Source organism: Sabethes cyaneus, chromosome 1 (genome assembly GCF_943734655.1).
Source record: "Sabethes cyaneus chromosome 1, idSabCyanKW18_F2, whole genome shotgun sequence".
Lineage (NCBI taxonomy): Eukaryota > Metazoa > Arthropoda > Insecta > Diptera > Culicidae > Sabethes > Sabethes cyaneus.
Window position 1 is genome coordinate 157,544,182 of NC_071353.1, and position 20,432 is coordinate 157,564,613.

General features: G+C 42.7%; 1 protein-coding gene across 3 annotated transcripts; it reads right to left on the reverse strand.

Annotated features, from left to right (window-relative positions):
• Nucleotides 1-372: 372 nt before the first annotated feature.
• LOC128738031 (T-complex protein 11-like protein 1) lies at nucleotides 373-18,476 on the reverse strand. Of its 3 annotated transcripts, none has more exons than XM_053832852.1 (4): nucleotides 18,313-18,476; nucleotides 2,823-2,971; nucleotides 2,451-2,558; nucleotides 373-2,382 (listed from the first exon to the last, which is right to left on the reverse strand). In XM_053832852.1, the coding sequence occupies exons 2-4, from the start codon at nucleotides 2,843-2,845 to the stop codon at nucleotides 1,023-1,025; spliced, it is 1,491 nt and encodes a 496-aa protein (XP_053688827.1). In that variant the 5' UTR covers nucleotides 2,846-2,971; nucleotides 18,313-18,476; the 3' UTR covers nucleotides 373-1,022. The 3 variants fall into 3 exon arrangements, with proteins under 3 accessions (XP_053688827.1, XP_053688819.1, XP_053688836.1); XM_053832844.1 differs by lacking the exon at nucleotides 18,313-18,476 and adding an exon at nucleotides 4,295-4,416; XM_053832861.1 differs by lacking the exon at nucleotides 2,823-2,971.
• Between the last annotated feature and the right edge of the window lie 1,956 nt (nucleotides 18,477-20,432).

The window sequence follows — 20,432 nt, forward strand, 5'->3', positions numbered from 1 at the left end:
GCTTCATCCTTTTGTCGTAGATCACAATGTCAGAGCGTTTGGCACGTAAGACGACTAGAATACTATGGACTAGAATAATTATACATATCCCTCTGTTCATCAGTAGTAGTTCTACTCCTTTTTGGTCGACCTATCTCTTTAGTAAGTTCCTGAGAACCTGGTGTCGAAAATGGTCATTTTTGGCGCGTGCTCCTGGGTATGTCGTATATTACCGACTCCAATAAACGACTCTAAGCATTTGTTTGGAGGAGCTTACACTGAAGAGTTTAAGTGAAATCTTATTATTTCAGAATTATTTTAGCCTTCTACATTAACACAATTGCCTTCTTTTGCTCGTTCTCAAGTTAGGTTTTTCCGAATTTTACTGTAAAATTTATTCATACATATAATCAGTAAATATTTTACAAGTCTGGTGGATAAGTCTTTATCAATAGTAGTAGTAGTAATAGTACGAGTACACAGGAAGGAGGGGAATTAGGTTTACCGAGTGAAGGCGCTGGTTGCATCGGATATTGGTTTTCATGTAGCAGCACGGGAATAAAGTTTAAATATCGTGCGGTGAATACTCCGGCATCGCTGGAAAATTGTTTTGTTGATGAATTGTTATTAGTGGACATAAACTACCGGCTAAAAGTGTTGTCGATATATACGTTTATATTTTAGAATACAGACGAAATACTAATAGAACCATTTTCAACAGGCTGCTGACTAGTTCCTTCCTCCTGTTGCAGTGGCATCTATGCCAAATGCCGCGCTTGTTCGCTTGTCGTCAGTTAACCAGCACACTATTTTACCTATCACAAATCAACTCACTAGAGTTAGCGCTAAACCGTTGAGCGCAACTTCAAACTATGTATGTAATTGCGATACCTAAAAGGTACCTCTCTTTATTCGCGTAAAAATACACTACTTCACGATAATAATTAGTAGGAAAGACAAAAACGAAATATAGAAGAACCACGCACAGTGACACAATTCTTGTACGGAAGAACTCGCTTTTTATGAATCGGTTAAGGCTTTGCCTAAGCTTTGTTCAGTATTTCATGATAATATTCGCCGTACACGGCGTAGTTGTAGTAGGAAATTCGCTTGAAGGCCTTAGCCAGTCCTTCGACGTCTTCGGCGAACTCCTGAAAACCGGGTGGCACCGGAATTGCGTTATTGGTTCGCAGCACCAGCTGGGTGTAGGTCAGCAATCGCTTCCAGAGTAGGTTTCGCACCGGAGATTCCTTCTTAGCGATCTGTAGAATCTGTGTTTTGAGGGTACTTTCTAGTGTCTCGTCCATCTTCGGTTGGTTCAGTTCTTGAAGCCGATTAGCGATTACGGAACGTACGTGCAGCCATACGTTTTCGATTGTGTCGTCCAGATCCTTGGTGTTGTTGCAGTTTTGCAGCAGGATTACCAGCTCCTTGGCAAGGTTTCTGCGCAACTCGACGGATTGCGCGACCGACGGTATGGCAGCACATGTAATGGCGAGCGTTGAAGCACAGGTGCAGAGGCGCGAGGCGCGGCCCTGCAGGCCAATCACCCGGTCTCGATCCATTTCCAGCATTTCGGGAAACTCGTTTTCCGTGTTCCAATCGATCAATTCCAGATAGGCGTTAAAAATGGCGTCCTTCGAGTGACGCTGCTGGTTGTCACTGCTGCTGGACGTGGCGGAGGAACCAGCTCCTTCTTCGGCAGTGGGTACTTTGTTTCGTTTGAGCCACTTCTCCGTCTCCGGGAAGCCGTCTTTGTACAGCTCGAGAAACTGTTTGAACTTTTGTTTCTCGTACTCGACGGAGTTGGCGATTACCTCGTTGCGGGCAGCATCCAGTAGGCAGTTTGCCATGTCCAGCTTCATGATTGCTAGGATTTCCAGGATGCCACGGAACAGCTCCACAACGTCCTGGATATCTTTAAGTTTAGCGATTGCATCGTCTCGGACGGGGGCGCACGAGAGGGCCATAATGTGAATAACAAATTTGGCGTACGCCTGGAAGTCCAGTACGCCTTGTTCGGCTTGCTGCCGTATCACAGTTTCGTCCAGAATCTCATTGATCCGGGCCAAGGCTCGTTCGTTGTTCTTGCTGAGGATACTCTGAAAGGCGTCCTTGATGTCGACCAGCAGCTGGATGGCCATGTCGTAGCACGGAGGCTGCCGACCGAGCTGCTCGCGCAGGATGTCCCAGTAGGCTCGGTGCATTGTGTCTTTGATGATGCGCTCGATCGAGTTCTCCGGCGGTTCGTATGGCTGCAGTTTGAACTCGCTGTTGACGGCGATCTCGTGTGCCAGCGTCATGTTTTCGATGTTCTTGACGGCATCCTGGACCTCCTCGAGGGTGAGGATTTTCGGCGGACTGCCTGAAGTGCCGGGTAGCACGAAACGAGTCGGTCCCGATCTGGGAAGATGAATGGGAATGCATTTGGTTGTGGTTTGTTAGGAGCTTCGTGCAGTTGAGTTACTTACTTATCCGAACTTTCACTTTCGGTTCGTGCTCGCAGCAGAGCTGCTTCAATGCTGGCAGGAATGTCCTTAGCCTCCGAGGATTCTGCGGCGGATCCCGACGAATCCATTCTGTAACAAATATTCGATGCATTCATTAGTATACAGCGCTCAAACACGTGAATGTGAAACTTGGTCTTGCTTTTGCTTGCAACAGACGCTAAAATAAAACCACTTCGGACTGAGTAATGGCTTCGGTTGAGTCGGTGGTCGTTTACGGTCCGCTTATGAAATTGCAAAATTCTTAAGTGATTCAATATTCAATTCAAACAGTCGAAGTTCACAGCCAGCATCGCTGTGTGAGTTTAAATATAGATCAGCGCGTCGTAATATTACCTTGAAAATGCATCAGCTGGCATGGTTTCGCGGTGGTAGGTTCAACTTTTCCCTTCGCTGTTGTTCGCAGTCAGTGGCAGCAGCAGCGGTACACACTTTTCCTCTCTAGTTCAGTCAAATGGGACACGGTGCAAGGGAGCGGGAGAAAACTGTAACAAGTAAAGTAAAGCATGACGCTTTCAGGCACTCTCATGTGCACAGTCAAAAGGTGCCAATCAGAGTGAGTGCAGCAGCGATACGCTTGGGTTTTTTTTCAGCATTAACATAATGCATATGCCAACCAAATGATATGATTTCCGGAGTATGATTAATTAGTAAGACATCACAGCTCCGGGCGTCGTTCAAAGTTGCAATTTCATTGGCATGGTCAGAAAATAAGTACACTCGTAATGATTACAAAATCGCTCGGCACACGATTTTCTGCCAGTCGCATGCTAGGCACGGGATATTGAATAACATTTTCGATGTGTTTCCATTGAAAACTGTGACTGTTTGTGTTTCGCGTATTTTTTTTGTTCGTTAACTGCTCGTACTATTGCACACTGATCTTCTAAAGAGGGCAGAGCAATTTTGACGACGATAGTGAAATTGGTTCGAACATTGCATGTGGGGCTGTGCCGTCACGGCAGGTGAATAAATGGGACGTGTTTGTTAAGCGATGATAATCGGCTTAAAGGGTACCAATTTCGGTTGCCTTTATGTACTGCTTCTGTTCTGTCGGGACTTCAAGGTTTGTTACAATCCTTTGTTGTCTATTTCGCCTTGAAACTATAGAAGGAAATATCTTAAGCATGAAAAAAACAATGGGAAAACGATCAATATTGTTATTTCTTGAACAACTTCAAACTAAGCGCCTTCGTTATATAACCGACTGTCTTTTCAGCTGTCGACTAAAGCCGGAGAACAAAGAACGATTTACCAGTTGCAATAGAGTTCACACTTCACTCTACCCGTTCACTTCACTCTAATCGAATCTCGCTGAATGAATCAAAGCAAGCCACAGCACGTCACGACTTGTCCGGAATAGCACAGCACCATCCGAGCCGATTCGATGTAAATGCGCAATTACTATACTGGTTTGTGGTTTGCATATCCCCTTCTATCATAAACGCCACCATTTTCCATTTGCGACGAAAAGTTCAAAGCTAATGGAAAAGTAAACCAGTCAAATTAAGATGGTGAATCATTCCAACCGACCAGCAGACAGCGGCAGAGCCGCCCCGCTGCGAATCGTCTCAAACAATCGTGAACTTTCAAGAAGACGCGTGGTTTTTACTGTTTCGAGCAGACGCATATTTCACAACAAAAGCCAACGCGTAGCGTAGACAAAATAATGTTTGCCAACAATCGAACCGACGGCCTTCCCTCCCAAGCGTATCTCGGCAGAAAACCCATTGCACTCTGTACTGTATGCACCCCGTGTAAAATGGATCGATATAGCCAGCCAGCCAGCCAGCGATGGGTTCACTCACTCGCTCCAATTGTACGTAAGCGACGACGACGACGACGACGACGGGCAGGGGTTGCAAAATTCTCAATAATAATCACACTTTTGAAAATGCACAGAAAATGTACGGAAAAAACACAATCTGCACCCGTGTCGAGGGCACGTGTTAACGGTAACGAACAAAGACAGCGACTGACTGAGGAGCGACTAAGCTAAACTGACTGAAGCTTGGGCCACCTTCGTTTGTTTCGATTTCGATTCACAGCCAACACCAGCCAGCACGGTCGGTGGTCAAACTGAAGGTGTACGCGAGCAAACTAACTACCACTTGCAGTAAAAAACATATGTTCGCTGGATTGGTATTGGTACGAACAGTATCGGTTGCATGGAAACCCCGTGATAGAGTTGTAAACACGACGGGTGGCTGGTGTGTGCGCGCAACGAGGAACATCGCGTATAGGTACGTCGTACAGGCAAGCAAACAAACAAAGCAGCGACGCATGCGTCGCTATGGCGAGGCGCCGTCGAATGGATGGATCGTTTGTTTGTTTGTTTTGCTTCCTGGGTCATATGTTTGAAACAAATTTTTATTATGATGTTGTTGCCTATCGGTGAGCATTGTTTTGGCCAGCCACGGCGCGGTGGCCGAAAGGCTGAAGAGAACCAGAGCTGAGTGTGAGAAAATTAGCGTAACCAATCAATGGAGTGAATATCTTCTTCAGGTTTGTGACCCCAAAGGGTATAGACTTGGTTCGATGGTGTGCCCTGTTTGACTTGCATACCGGGCGGCAAACGAAACCGTTGTTGGATATCTACTGAACTTCCTAGATGACAGGCACCTATTTTGCTATACTATTTTTGTACAGACATTAAGGATCATAAATAGAAATTCTACACCATTTATGGTGTCATTCTATGCATCGTAGACCGTATAATGGACTCTTCCTTACAGGAAATGTTAATATCAACTGTTTTATGTTTTGTTTGTTCAATTTATCTATTTATCTGAACAGACAGGACTTTATGAATTAAATTGGATCAATGATTGCGGAGATTACCTTTTACCAGTCCTCAGTGATCTAAGGGTTACGCAATGTCAATGAATCATGGGAGCCCAAGGCAAAAGTAAGGTTTAAATCTGGTTGTAATTGGCTCTCGTTAAAACCAAGTAACTGCAGCTTCAATAACCGTCGCTTATCCACTTTTACGCTACTTTCCCTTCACGTTTTGTACCGCCCCAGGGATGCTATAAAACACCTTTGTTTTGTTTACTTCCTTCTACCATCTCCTTCATCTATAGGAAAGACCACTGTTACAAAAAAATTGCACCACTTTTGGGTTCGTTTTGGTCGAATTGACTATGTTGAGTCTGAGTCACTACCAGTGTCAAGAAGCTGTATGATCCCAAGCTTCAATTTGTAAGAGAATAATCAAGAAAATCAATTTTGCCTATCAGCAGTTTTCCTACAAAAACCATGTAGTTACACATATAAATATTGCAGCAAACGGTAACAACCGTATTTTCAAAAACCGATGGAACACTCGCACACTCGCTTTAAAATTTATGGTAAAACCAAATAATTTCAGTAACCCAAAAGGTGAATCCATTTCGGAATGACTACAAGTGCTACCGAGCAAGTGGGGAGTCCAACAGAAGCCTCAAACAATAAACAAAGGCTAGAATCCGGTCACATGGGATGCACGGCCGGGTGGTGACGAAACGCTATACACAGATACAGAGATACACAGGGGTAGGTGCCTCACCAGGCGGATTTTGTCCTTCATTAAGTCCCATAATAGCCTGCCGCAGTTTCAGTATGCATGCTACAATCGACAACGGACTTCAGTTCGTCTCAAAAGAGGTGAATGCACCGGATTGTCCCGTCGTCCAGAATTGAAATACTGGGGGCTCGGAGCTCCCCCAGACCGTTATTATCAAAAAAAGCTCCATGAAATCGGACCTCACCAGTCGATTCGTAAGGTTGTACTGCATCTCTGGAGAAATTTTCAAAATCCTCCTACGGTGGAAATTTGAGTTACGACCCTTTAAGTGCCGTAAGTACTAAAAACAATGTCAAAACGGTAAAACATTCACTGCAAACCACGTTTTAAACCACCAGTTCACGAAAAATCAGAGGGGTTGTGTACAAGACACGACCGCATATATAAGTGACGCAGGACTACGTAAGTCTCTTTGTAGTGATAGTAGCATGTATTCATGCTTGTAATCATTCGATTCTTCATGTATACATGCTATATGCAACATATATACATGCTACATGCGTTGTATGTAACATTTATCAAAGTAGTAACATTGCATACGTTCAATTCTCAAAAGATTGTGCATTTGAAAACAATTTAACAAAATCAAGAACACAAACTATTACTTTCCTGCTACCTTACTGAAATTAAACATTGTTTTTATTATCCAAGGTTTCCCACGTTGAAAGGATTTTACCAATTCAATCCTATTTTATCAACAGCACATCTTTTCACTACACTTCTAATGAAACGGCAAGCATGCGTATTCATACAGAGCCGTATTATAACCGAACACTACAGCTGTAGCACATTTTTCCAACACAGATATCAAATTCGCCGAGGTTTAATCGTCACGTAGTAAAGAATTTGCGATCTTTTGGGACAACGAACTTGTGTCATTTTTTCTGGCACACTTCGCTAACACAGACATCAGATTGGACTAGGTTTAATCGCGTTCGTAAGAAATCTGCTGGCACGAGGGGGCTTTGTCACTCTCTCTGGCGTACTTCCCAAGCAAGGACATCAAAATGGTCTAGGTTGAACCGCGGTGTTAAGAAATCTTGTTGAAATAAGGAAACTTTTGTCACTTGTTTTGGCTTACTTCCCAAGCACAGATATCAAATTGGTATATGTTTAGATCATCGTAAAGAATCTTCCAACCAATCACGAAGCGAGAATTCTTGTAAAACATAGGTTCATTATTTTCAATTTTTCAATAGTTCAACATCAAGAATCCATACTTTTCTTCATTTGGGTCAATTCTTAGAAGATTTTCCGATCGATTGGTGTAAGAATATTGAAAATCGATCGGAAAACCGCTGAGCTATTAGCGCTCAAAACCTTTCATTTTTCGTGACGCTCGCATTTTTCGATTTTTTGGAATGACACCCTATCTCATAACTTGCCGTAAGACGTAGTCCTACGTCAAAAATCTGTAGAAAGTGCTCTACACATTTTAGATACAACATTACATGATCTTTACAGTTGCTGGTAAGCCTAATTTGAAAGTTTAAAGGGCGTAAGTTCATTTTATTGAATATCTAATATTACAGCACTTAAAAGGGCGTAACTCAAATTTCCACCGTAGGAGGATTTTGAAAATTTCACCAGAGATGCAGTACAACCTCACGAATCGACTGGTGAGGTCCGATTTCATGGAGCATTTTTTTTGATAATACGGCTTATACAAATTTGAAAAAAAGTTTTTGTGCTGGTCTCAAAATATGGTTGGGGGGGCAAGAAAAAATAATAATATCAAACCTTAAATAACTAAACAAAAGAGTAGAAAACAGTGTTTATTTTTGCATATTATTGAAAATTAGAAACAAGAATTTTGGACAGTACTTAAATTTTAGTTCAAACCGAACCAACCTCTAATTTTTTTTACCCAAGCACATAAAGTAAGTTAGCATCCAGCTGAAGATAATAGTGAAGTACCACAGTATCACCTTTTTTTTTTTTTTTTTTTTTTTTAGCGAGTAGGGAAATCTGCTATCAGACACCTGAGAAGACAGCTCAGGGAGTGGGGTTTGGTATCCCGTGAAGATCGTGAAGATCCAGACCCACTAAAACCCTACTCGAGTCTCCAGCCTCAATCCCCCTGGAACCACCTTATCGGTATTACTTCAGGGAGGGGCTATTGTGCTTAACGCACGCTCTTAGATAACTACTGGACTATGGTAGTTAGGCTGTTTATTCGCCGTTGATCGGCTTTCCAGCGGTTTTGTAGCTCAAGTACGATCTGGGTAGCAGCCGCATTGACCGCACCCCAGACGTCCGAGCTAGAACACATCCTTTGGACTAAGTTATCCGGAGTAGTGTCCTGTCCGCTAACTGCCATCATGTTGCTTCTCACGCCCTCGAAACGAGGGCATATGAAGAAAGCATGTTCTGCAGTTTCCTCAACGTCCGCGCATTCGGGACACTCGGGGGACTCCGCATGCCCAAATTTGTGCAGATACTGTCTAAAACAACCATGCCCTGACAGAATCTGTGTCAGGTGGAAGTTGACTTCGCCATGACGCCTGTTGACCCATCCGGATAGTTCCGGGATAAGTCTATGTGTCCACCGGCCTTTTGTGGAATCATACCATGCCCGCTGCCATGTGATCATCGAGGCCGATCTTGTGGTACTCCGTATGCCTCTAGTTCCACGTTGGTTGAAGCACTCTACGTCCTCGCTGATGATGATACCAATAGGCATCATACCCGCTAAGACGCAGATTGCGTCATGTGAAACTGTGCGGTACGCACTCGCCACTCTTAAGCACATGAGACGATAGGTGCTTTCCAGCTTGGCTAGATAGCTTTTGGTACCTAACGCCGATGACCACACCGGCCCGCCATACCTGAGTATGGACTGGACCACGTTGGCTAAAAGCCTTCGCTTGCTGCCATATACCGCAGAGCTATTAGACATCATACGAGACAATGCCGAAATAGCTGTGGAAGCCTTCTTGCAGGCATAGTCGACGTGGCTCCCGAACTTGAGCTTGTCGTCGACCATGACTCCAAGGAGTTTTAAGGACCGCGTTGACGAAATAGTGCAGTCCCCGACGCTGATATTTGCTTGCTGCACCGACTTGCGGTTGTTCACCACAATAACCTCCGTTTTATGATGCGCTAGGTCCAGTTTCCTGGATCGCATCCAATCTTCAACAATGCTTATAGAGTGGGCAGCCGTCAACTCAACCTCTCTGATAGATTCGCCGTAGACTTCCAAGGTGATATCGTCCGCAAAGCCGACAATCACCACCCCTACCGGGAGCTTTAGCCTCAACACCTCGTCATACATGACGTTCCACAACACCGGGCCCAATATGGAAGCTTGCGGAACCCCTGAGGTGATTGGAACGCATTTCTGACCCTCCTCCGTGTTGTAGCATAGCACACGATTCTGGAAATAATTTTCCAGAATTCTGTACAGCGACACCGGCACTTGGACGCTCCGAAGCGAGCTGGCTATGGAGTCCCAGCTAGCGCTATTAAACGCATTTCTCACGTCGAGCGTGACAACTGCGCAATAACGAATACCTGTCCTCTTGGGCTGGATTGCCACCTCAGCTGTCTTAGTGACAGACAAGATGGCATCCACCGTAGATTTGCCTTTTCGGAAGCCGAATTGGTTCCTTGACAGCCCGTTTGTACCCTCCGTGTACTGTACGAGTCTGTTAAGGATAACCCTCTCCAGCACCTTGCCGGCAGTATCGAGTAGACAGATCGGCCTATATGACGAGGGGACACCCGGAGGTTTTCCCGGCTTCGGCAATAGGACCAGGTTCTGTCGCTTCCATCTGTCCGGGAAGTGGCCAGCTTCCAGGCATCTATTCATTACTGCCCCGAATAATTCGGGAGCCTCCAGAATAGCCGCTTTAATGGCCATATTCGGGATACCGTCTGGCCCCGGTGCCTTGCTCATCTTTAGGGATTTAGCGATATCGATGAGTTCCTCGTTCGTAACCGTCACTTCCTCCCCGACTTCCAAACCGCCGTCGCCCACGTTACTTTGAATGTTCGGCTGGGAGGCCGACCATCCTACGCTATGGTCTGAGATACTGGAACGTCGGCCGTGGGACGACTCAGCGGCCTGGGGCCAGGGCCTTGGCTCGTGGCGCGGAAAGAGGCCCTCGATGATTCGCTCCAGCATCTCTGGTGATTGCTCAGCGGGCGCCATCACGCCCTTGGTCTTTGCCATTACGACCCTGTAGGCATCACCCCACGGGTTCGCATTGGCACTAGCACATAACCTTTCAAAGCAGTCTCGTTTACTAGCTTTTATCCCACTTTTAAGCGCTGCGCGTGCAGCAACAAGTGCTACTCGACATTCAACCCTGCCTTCGTCCGAACGAGCTCTTTGCATAATTCTCCTCGCACGAAAGCAGGCTCCGCGGAGTTCCGCAATTTCATCTGTCCACCAGTAAGCCGGTGACCTGCCATACCTAGGTCGACCTTTCCTAGGCATGGTAGCGTCACACGATCGCGACAGTACCTCAACCAAATGATCAGCGTTCGGATCGGGCATACCGCGATCACCGCACTCTCTCCGGATCGCTTCCACAAATACTTCGGGATCGAAGTATGATGTCTTCCATCCACGGGTGGTTGGAGTGTTGGCTCTACTCGCCACCTGCCGCCTCGTTATCTGACCGACACCATAGCGGACCGCCTGATGGTCACTGTGAGTGTAGCCATTGTCTACCCTCCAGTCTCCTATCAGACCAGGACTGCCAAATGTCACGTCGATGATAGACTCCGCACCGTTCCTACTGAAGGTACTTGTGGTGCCGACGTTGGCCAAATCTACGTTGAGCTTTGCCAGAGCCTCAAGCAGAATCCGACCCCTATGGTTAGTGCGACGACTTCCCCACTCTACCGCCCAAGCGTTAAAGTCTCCCGCCACAACCACCGGCCTTAGACCAGTCAGCACAACTGATACTCGGTCTACCATCCGCGTAAACTGCTCGATAGACCATCTCGGCGGAGCATAACAGCTGCAGTAGAACACTCCACCCACTTTGGCAACCGCAAATCCCTCGTCTGCGGTTGACACAACCTCTTGAACCGGAAACCTGCTTGTCGTCCATATAGCCGCCGTCCCGGACCCATCCGACACCCAGTTGCCGTTTCCGGCAGGGACGCGATATGGGTCCGAGATGATGGCAACGTCCGTTGCCGACTCGGAAACTGCTTGGTGTAACAGCTGCTGAGCCGTGCTGCAGTGGTTCAGGTTGAGTTGTGTCACTTGCACTATGATCGTGGCTTGGTCGCCGGCACACCAGCCGGGCACCTTGGACCTCCCGTTACGTGCTTTGCGTCCCTTTTACCGGTACAGATCAAGCACTGGGGAGGCTCCGCGCAGTCCCTTGCTTTATGGCCAGCACTGCCACATCTCCTGCACAATTGGCTCCTATCTGGCCCTTTGCAGTTCCAGGCCTTATGCCCGTGCTCGAAGCATCGGAAGCCCCTTAGAGAGCCACAAACGTATAACTTGACCTTCATTTGAATATTCTAATCATAATCATAGTGTGAAAATAGCAGTTTAGGTCATTACAACTTTTTTACTTAGAACGCATATGCTGTGCTTCCGACATATTTCAAGAAAACAACCCAGGTAACCAATAAGCATTAGTATTATCAGTAAATCAATCGTTTATTAGCATCCCTGGTGTTTTCTACTGCAGGAGTGCTGTTTATCAGCCTTTTAACTGCATAACTGTTGTAGACTGAATATTTAGTGAACGGGACATAACACTAATAGTTCTTACAAACGGAAGTAAGAACTATTAGTGTTATGTCCTATTCACTAAATATTGAGTTATCGGTTCTTACGTTGGCATGAAAATAATTTTTGTTGTAGACTGGCATCCACAAGTCTATTTAAATTCTTCTTGTCGGTAACTAACTGCAAATAAGCATTGTCAGCACTATAATAGGGCTAGCAGTAAAGTAGCCGCATATTTTGCCAAAATAGCATTTAAGTAGCATTTAAGGCAACTTAAATGCTTATTGGCTTGCATTTAAATTGCATTGGAATGCTTATTGGTTACCTAGGAAATCTCTGAAACTATTCACGCTTGAAAACGCTTGTTTCTTGGTTAACTTTTTAGTCTTGAATATCAGGCCGTTCCTAAGCTGATGTTTGTCTTTAACAATCAATTACGTGTTTAACTTTGTATATTAAGGATGCAAACCGTTTCGATAACAACTATTTGACGAGCAAAAAAGCTTCCAACTCTTTGGCATCTTCAATTCTTTCTGGCATAGATGGTTCGATCACCTTGACTTATTTTTTTGACTAAATTCGCAACAATCTCAAATCGTTCAGCAAGATTGATAACTAAACGATGAACGTATCAGAAAAGTTCGGAAGAGTACGCACTGTGCATAGGAAAACCTTCAAAGCAAAACAAAGCCTAGGTGCTACATTCCGTTATCGACCTTCTGTTTTTATACGACAGACTTCGCAGTCAGCTGTTAGAGTACAGGACAATTTCAGGGCCAGTTACTACGATCCTATTGATTCTAACAGCCTCTCCCAGCCGAGATTCGGGAATCCCTATCTAGCTCCGGGATAGGAAATCCTGATCTAGCTCAAAAAAGCAAAATAACTTTGATTTAATGTGATGTTATGGTAGGGCCACCACTGATTATGATAATCATAGTCAGAAAATTTCAAGTTTTGAACAGTTCAGTGATATCCTTTCCGCATGCATCCAACGCATGGTAGAAAACTGCATCTTTGAGTTTTACGTCCCTTACATCCAAAATTAGGGTGAGTACTTGGATACTACGGAATAAAATGACCAATTTGGAGCCACAAAAGCACCGATAGTTGATATTCCGGAGTGTCTAAAGTCGTATTTCTATGTTTATATATGACGGGAAAAAATAATCCCACTGCAATTCGGAATATCTCCGTCAAAAACGGTACCGAGTTTCATTAATATATTGTTTAATTGGTTTTTGTCTCAATCTAATTCGGTTCTTATAAAATGTGATGAATTGAAATGGAACAACATTTAAAATAAGTGGAGCCGAAAGTCTTATTGCAAGCATCTCAATTTTCGACGTCGGAAACTTAAAGGTTAAGTACAATAGTCGCCTGTGACTTGCAGCAGGAACCAGAAAGCTTAGTTGGTGAAAAAAGTTGATCAAGACTTACGAGATAATTGCTTTAACTTTGCACATAGTGGATAATTTAGAGTTGTAAACTCGTTGAACTGTAAAAAACCTGCTTATCACTAAAGAATGTAACATTATGATAACACTTTATTTTTTTGCCCCTTCACATTTCGAAAATTTTTGAAGGGGGGGGGGCGACATAAACTTTTTTTCAAATTTGCATAAGTCTAACGGTCTGGGGGAGCACCGTGGCCGTGGGGGATAAGGAAGCGAAAGCGAAAGATGAAGAGAACAGTCACCAGCGACATTGGTCAGATGAGGAGTTCGAGGTGCCGTGACTAGGGAGGATGTGCACTTGCTGACGAGCGGTGTCAGCAGTAAGTTTTTTATGCAATGTAACATAATTTCCTGTTTCATCCTTAGAAACTGTTTCGATTAAAAAATAATCAATGCGGGACACTTTTCGGGACGCTTGGTAATCCGGGACAAGCTATCCAAATCCGGGACCGGGATCCGAATGAGCCTACCCTATGCACAATAACAAATAAGCTTAAAGAGAAATGAAAGTCTGTATGTGTTAGCACTCTCTCTCCTCTTTCTGCCAGTATTTTTTGTTTTGTTTATGCTTGCCAAGTTTTGCTTAAAATGGCGTTACAACAAGAAGCATTTCGTGAACGCGTTGTACACTTCTACGAATTGCACAAAGTATACGGTACAACATTTTAAAAGCAAAAGCGCTGCTTGCAACTGCCAACTGAATCAAACCACCAAACCAAAAAACGCGAAAAAACTTCAAAATTTTAGTTATCACCCGTTAATTTGAAGTCCAATTTCAACTTTGATTTTAAGCCGAACTTCAAATATGATTTCATGGCCAATTTTAAATGCTTTCGAGTTCAACTTTAAGGAGGGAAAATGGAAAGTAAAAAAAGCAAAAAAGTAGAAAAACAAGAACAAAAAAGAAAGCGAGGCTAAAAAGAAGAGTCATGACAGGCAAAAAGGGAGAACGAAAGAGAAAAGATAAGAGAAAGAAAACACGATAAGGAAAACGAGGAAAACAAGAGCAATGAAAATAAAGAGAAAAACCGAAACAAGGAGAAAAAACGAAACAAGAAAGGAGAAAAACAGGATAGAAAAGGAGGAAATACGGCAACAGGAAAATTGAGAAACAAGAACAGAAAAAAGGGAACAAAACAGAAGAAATTAAAGCGAAAGACTAACGGGATTAAGCGAAAAAAGAAAAGGAGGAAAAGTAGGACATAAAGGGAAGATTAGAACAGAGAAAAAAATAGAATAGACGTCAATGCGACAGCAAACAAAAAATGAGACAGGAAAAGAGGCTAAAAAATGAGGAAAAACGGAACGGAAGAGAACACGAGGAAAATCAGGACTGAAAAGGGCAGGAAAAGAAAAGAAAAAGTTAGAAAAAAACGAAAACGAGATAAAAAAAGGTCAAGAAGAGACAAGATGGGAAGGGGTCAGTCCCGGCGTAGTGGTTAGTATTCACGCCGCGAACCCGGGTTCAAATCCCAACTCCGCAAAAGTCACGAATGACCCAAGCTGGTTAAGGGGGCATAGTACTTTTTACACCATATTTTTTAGCTTATTTCAAATATTTTTTTCTCGATAACGCTAAAAGCGAGTCGATTCGGGTTTTTTGCATTCTAAACATTGCACTTTATACTAATATTTACGATTTTGTTTGCATATGTGAACCTCTTCCCCTCTCCCATACGGCTCCTTGAACATGATCATTCGAAAAAAAAACATGATTTGCGGTACCATGGATTGACGCTGGGGGGCTAATCCGAATTGAAAAAATTCCAAAACGACATGAAAGTATATTTAATTATCTCGTGTTTGACCCATCATTTTTATTTAATTCGAACGCATAACAAAATGGTGGACATTCAAACATAACAGTAAGGTTTTCTGTCGAAAAAATTGACTAAACATTTCTAAAAAATACAAAAATTGTAATATCGAAAAAAAGATGGGTCAAACACTAGATAATTTTGTTGGCTTTAAAACAAAAAAAGAATCATGAGAATTGCTTGAGCCGTTCTTGAGATATTTATGGTATTGACTTTCAAAAGCTGGTTTCGAGAAAAACGACGTTGAAGTTTTTATTCGCTGTGTAATCGCTCCAGACATGCGCGGTACAAATAGCTGTAACTTTGTCAGTTTTTGGAATTCATCGAAATGATTTGAAACACAAAAATTGATGGACAAGGCACAAACACGTATCACTCTTACAACATTTAAGGATAAAAACAATATTAACAAAAATTATTTTTACCTACACTTCGACCGATTTCAGGCATTCTAAGCCTATCATCAGGACGGTGCCGATGTCCAACTGATTACGTATTGTTTATTTGGCTGTATCCACGTCGAAGAGCGGGAGCAATTGTTAACTTGATCTCACTTTTTCTCCTAGATTGGACTAGGTTTAATCGCGTTCGTAAAAGATCTGTTGGCACGAGGGGGCTTTGTCACTTTCTCTGGCGTACTTCCCAAGCAAGGACATCAAAATGGTCTAGGTTGAAGCGCGGTGTTAAGAAATCTTGTTGAAATGAAGAAACTTTGTCACTTGTTTTGGCTTACTTCCCAAGCACAGATATCAAATTGGTATAGGTTCAGATCAACGTAAAGGATCTTACAACCAATCACGAAGCGAGAATTCTGGTAAAACATAGGTTCATTATTTTCAATTTTACAATAGTTCAACATCAAGAATTCATGCTTTTTTCATTTGGGCCAATTCTTAGAAGATTTTCCGATCGATTGGTGTAAGAATATTGAAAATCGATCGGAAAACCGCTGAGCTATTAGCGCTCAAAACCTTTCATTTTTCGTGACGCTCGCATTTTTCGATTTTTTGGAATGACACCCTATCTCAAAACTTGCCGTAAGACTTAGTCCTGCGTCAAAAGAGGTCAAACGGAATATAAAAGGGTGAAAATGGGACAAAATAGGATTGGAAATGCCTACCATCGGTGCCTTGCGCACTGGGCAGAAAACCAAGGTCGTATGCTGACAGAAAAGGAGGGCTCTTTAGAGCTACGTTGGTTCATCGGCGATACTGTGGGGTTGCTTGTGGACCTTGCAAGCCAGCACCACTAAAAAACCAAATCAACGAACGACGTAAGCAATAACTCGGATCGGAACAGTCGGTAATGACCACCCCGGTGGCAACTGACGTTTGCGAACAAAATAAGTGAAGCCAACATATCCAGCCCATGTTGACTGGATCACTTGTATGCAAGTATGCATGCAAAAGAACGAATCACACGGTATTTCTGCAGCACCAGCACTAATCTTCGCAAGGTTATCATCTGAATCAGAGACATTTTCGCTTAGTTGAATGTAAATTATAATTATCAATGAACTGTTATTTAGTCTCTTAAAAAAATCTTCAATTCCATATCACATAATCGATATATACGTGGTTAAGTTTCGATGGCTTGGTCACTTCAGTCGCGTCACTTCCACTGTTGTGTGAATGCTGCTTATTAAAAGCAAAACGTATGTAGCGCCACCTCAAAATGTGGCGGTTTCAGGAAACATGGTAGATGCCCGGGGGTTGGTAATGACCAAGGCGACGAAAACGGACTAACGATTGGACATTAGGAACATGAAACTGTCGGCCTCTAAATTTCCTTGGGAGTACCCACGAGTTTTTTGAAGAAGTGAAGGGCGGCAAGTTCGTTCGTAGCGCGAATCAATTTACAATAAATTGACGCTATTTGCAAAAATAGTTAGAAATAAAAGCTAGAAATGTGCTTCTTGTTTAGAGTAATTTCGTAAAATACACAAAATATAATATTCGGTTACCTGCGTGTTCGTACAAGAGATCAGTTATGATACAATTTTATATGTCTGATCGAGAAAACTGATTGAAGAGAAGCGGAGGTTGTGCACGTCTAGTCTACGATACGGTTTACTTTCAGGACATCGACTTCGTCTAGGTTCCCTTGAAAACAAATAATCGAGATGGGATGGCTATTTTCATTTTAAACGGAAGCCGAAGAATTCGCAGATGTATAAAATAGTTGTCTGGGCCAAGGGAAGCAAAAAGAGTGCGTGCATGTTTGAAAAATGAAAAACTTAACTTTGCAATTCATTTTGACTGTTGAACAATGCTTTCAATAAACACATAACAAAATTGCTGGACATTTTTTTTTCAATCGAATGACATATTGACGATGAAATTCCATTCAGTGATAAAAAAGTTATTGATGTTTGAATATAGAAATATACTATCTGATAACACATGCTCGTTTGTTCCTCTCGAGTTAAGTTGGAATTAGAAATTTGTGTTTATTCAGTTTTCCTGGTACTTAGTAACTGGTACTCGGAGGGAATGAGAGTGATAAAACCGAACCACCGTTTGTGAATTGCCAGCATAGTTTTTCGCCGAACCATCGAACAAAAACCTAAGGCAAACGGCAACTATTCAAATGAACGAACACACGCATTGTAACTAGGTCAACGCGTATTAGCGAGGTCAAGAATGTAAACTTTAAAACTTAAATTTCATGCTAAAAATAAATTTACGACCACCAAACCATGCTCCACTAGACAGTCTCGTAGTGGCACCAGTTTCTACGCGAATAGCGAAAAAAAACATACCAATCGCAAAACATTAATTGGCGGATAAAATTCCCTTTTGTTTTTACAAACGTGTGCTAAGGACGATGGCTCGCCCTCTCCAGACAACAAAGTCCTTGCAATGGGACTACGACCCATCCCTGCAGAGATACAGCACAACTCGTCTGCTTCGTTTAGCAGATGCAGCTTGCCTCAAATTGAAGTCAACGAGACACTGCAATCGATATAGCTCCCGCTTCCACGACAATCGGTAATTTGTGGACATGGACGCGGTTTCCAACTAAAATATGAGCAGAATACACGACGCAATAAGCGCTCCGCCAAACTGCTGCGCACGCAGAAGTAAACAAAGAATGACCGTGAAAGCGAAATGCCTGACCCCGGGCCACATCAGCAAGTAGCTTAGGAGAATATTGTCTGCCTGGAAGCAGGAACTCCTCTTTAGTTAGGTAGTTCGGAAAGCAGCGACGACCACTTTCCTTACAAGGCGAGATCAAGTTTCGCAACAGTACGCGAACAAAGAAAAGAGTTCTGTACATTACTTACTTGCTTGCAATTTTAATTTGCAGGTATGATTTTTCGTTGTTTCCTATGGCAGTTCCGTGAGCAAAAACGTTTTACCAAAGCACAGCACCAAATATTTATAGCGTATATTAAGCGATTTTCTTGTTATATTACTGGGAGAACGAAAATTTCGAATTGAAACTGCCGTGACTGAAAATACTGTGTAAACAAAACTAAACGAATGAAGCTGCGAACAAAACGATGCTGTCAAAGCCAGCTGATTTCCGATAGGGTTCCTCTGAAATAGCTTTGTGAAATATTTCCGGCTGTTGTCGTTGACGATTCGAGCAGTTTAGAATCAGTCAACTTTCGCTAATTGCACTAAGTTCTTAGCCCACTTAGTGAAAAACTTTCGTTAAGGCTGTGAATCATTTCACGAAATTTTTAACTTTTGGGTTAAAATTTAACAGTTCGATGCTTATTTCTCTTAGAGTGGTTAAAATCAGTTCAGAATGCGAACCATTTCATATTTGACGGATTGATAGTTTTTTTGCTCAATGAGAGCATATAAGGTGAGGATGAAAATATGGTTTATTCTGTCCGATCAATTTTTGATGTTCATTTGCTTTGATTTGATAGATAAGATTCATCTCATTTCAACCCGGGTTGTTTGAACAAATTTATTATGCGATAAGCATCCATACTAATGTAAAAAAATCCAACGAAAAATCAGTGAAACGCGTCGAAGCTTTCTTCCTCACCTGTGCATATCTCATTGGCTCTCAGAAGCGAACCATCGAACTGTCAAAACCTTGGTCAAAACTAACCATGCTCCCGAGCAGGGTTATTTTCGTAAAAACTATCGAACTGTCAAATTTTAACCAAAAAGTTAAAAATTTCGCAAAATGGTTCACAGCCTAATTGGGCTGAGCTGTCAAAACCGAGTGATACATCGATTGTTTTTATCGAAATCGTCGCAGAAAGGTATATAAAAAATATACCTAAATTGGATATGGAATTAAAGTGTGACCACTGACGAACTGACATGACTCTTAAAAGAAAATTCTTTAAAAACCATCGTCCATCACATTTTGCTTGCACTTTAGCACCCTCCGTTATGCATGTTGCGGAGTAGCTTGCATTTGCAGGGTCTTATGTTGTAGGGTTTTGTACATTTGAATGGTTTTATACTGAAAACTTAAAACAACACCTGCACGTCGCGGTGTGGTCATGTTGCGAAACATGCTTTTTTGAAAAATGAATGGTTTTTGATTGGACGATGGAATTATCGCGAGGATCTTCTCTGTTTGTCTGTGGTGTGACCTTATCTTTTCGCTGCTGAAATTTATTTCTAGATTGTTTAACAAGTAAACAGTAGAATTTTATACAACAATGTTAACATATACAGTCGTCTTTCGCTGGTTGGGCCACCACCTCGGCCCAACTAGTGAAAGTGATTCGTTAGTTGGGCCAACTGACAGAAGGGAAAGATTTCATGAGGGGTGCATGCATCGTTTTTGTTGGTGTCCCAAGTAACAATTTCAGGCTGATCAAACGCTTTTAAAGCTGATTTTATTCAACCTGTGGCTGAACTATGGTTTAGGTTTAGAAATATTAACCTGTTTTCAGCTCTTAAACATCTAAATCTGTTGATTTTATCAAGCTTCAGGCTTGTTAATAGCTGCTTTGCAAGCTGCGATGAAGCCTAATAGAGGCTTTTGCGCGCTTTTAAATAGCCAATTTGCGCAATGCTGTCAACACTATTTTTAGAATGAGAAATAGTTTTGCAATATATTTTTAAATTTAAAAAAATGGAACGCGTCATTTTTATTTTCCTGTGAACCATCTGTCGAACGCAATATATTTAATTTCGGATAACTTTAATTCGTATAAGTAAGCTAGCTAATTAAAAATGCAGGTGTTTTTTCGGGAATTGAACCCGCAATCTTGTGGTCCATAAGCACTCACCGTATGATCTGCCCCATCTGCATCTATAGAACAGACAGTGGGAATATCTTTACATCTGAAAGCAGTCGATAATGTCGATAACTGCCAAACTTTTGAGGTCAGTCGAATTGCGAAATTATATGAGCTGACAGTATGTGTGCTGTGAGCCGAATGAAAAATTGATAGTAGTTTGTAAGGCCACTTTAACACCTTTA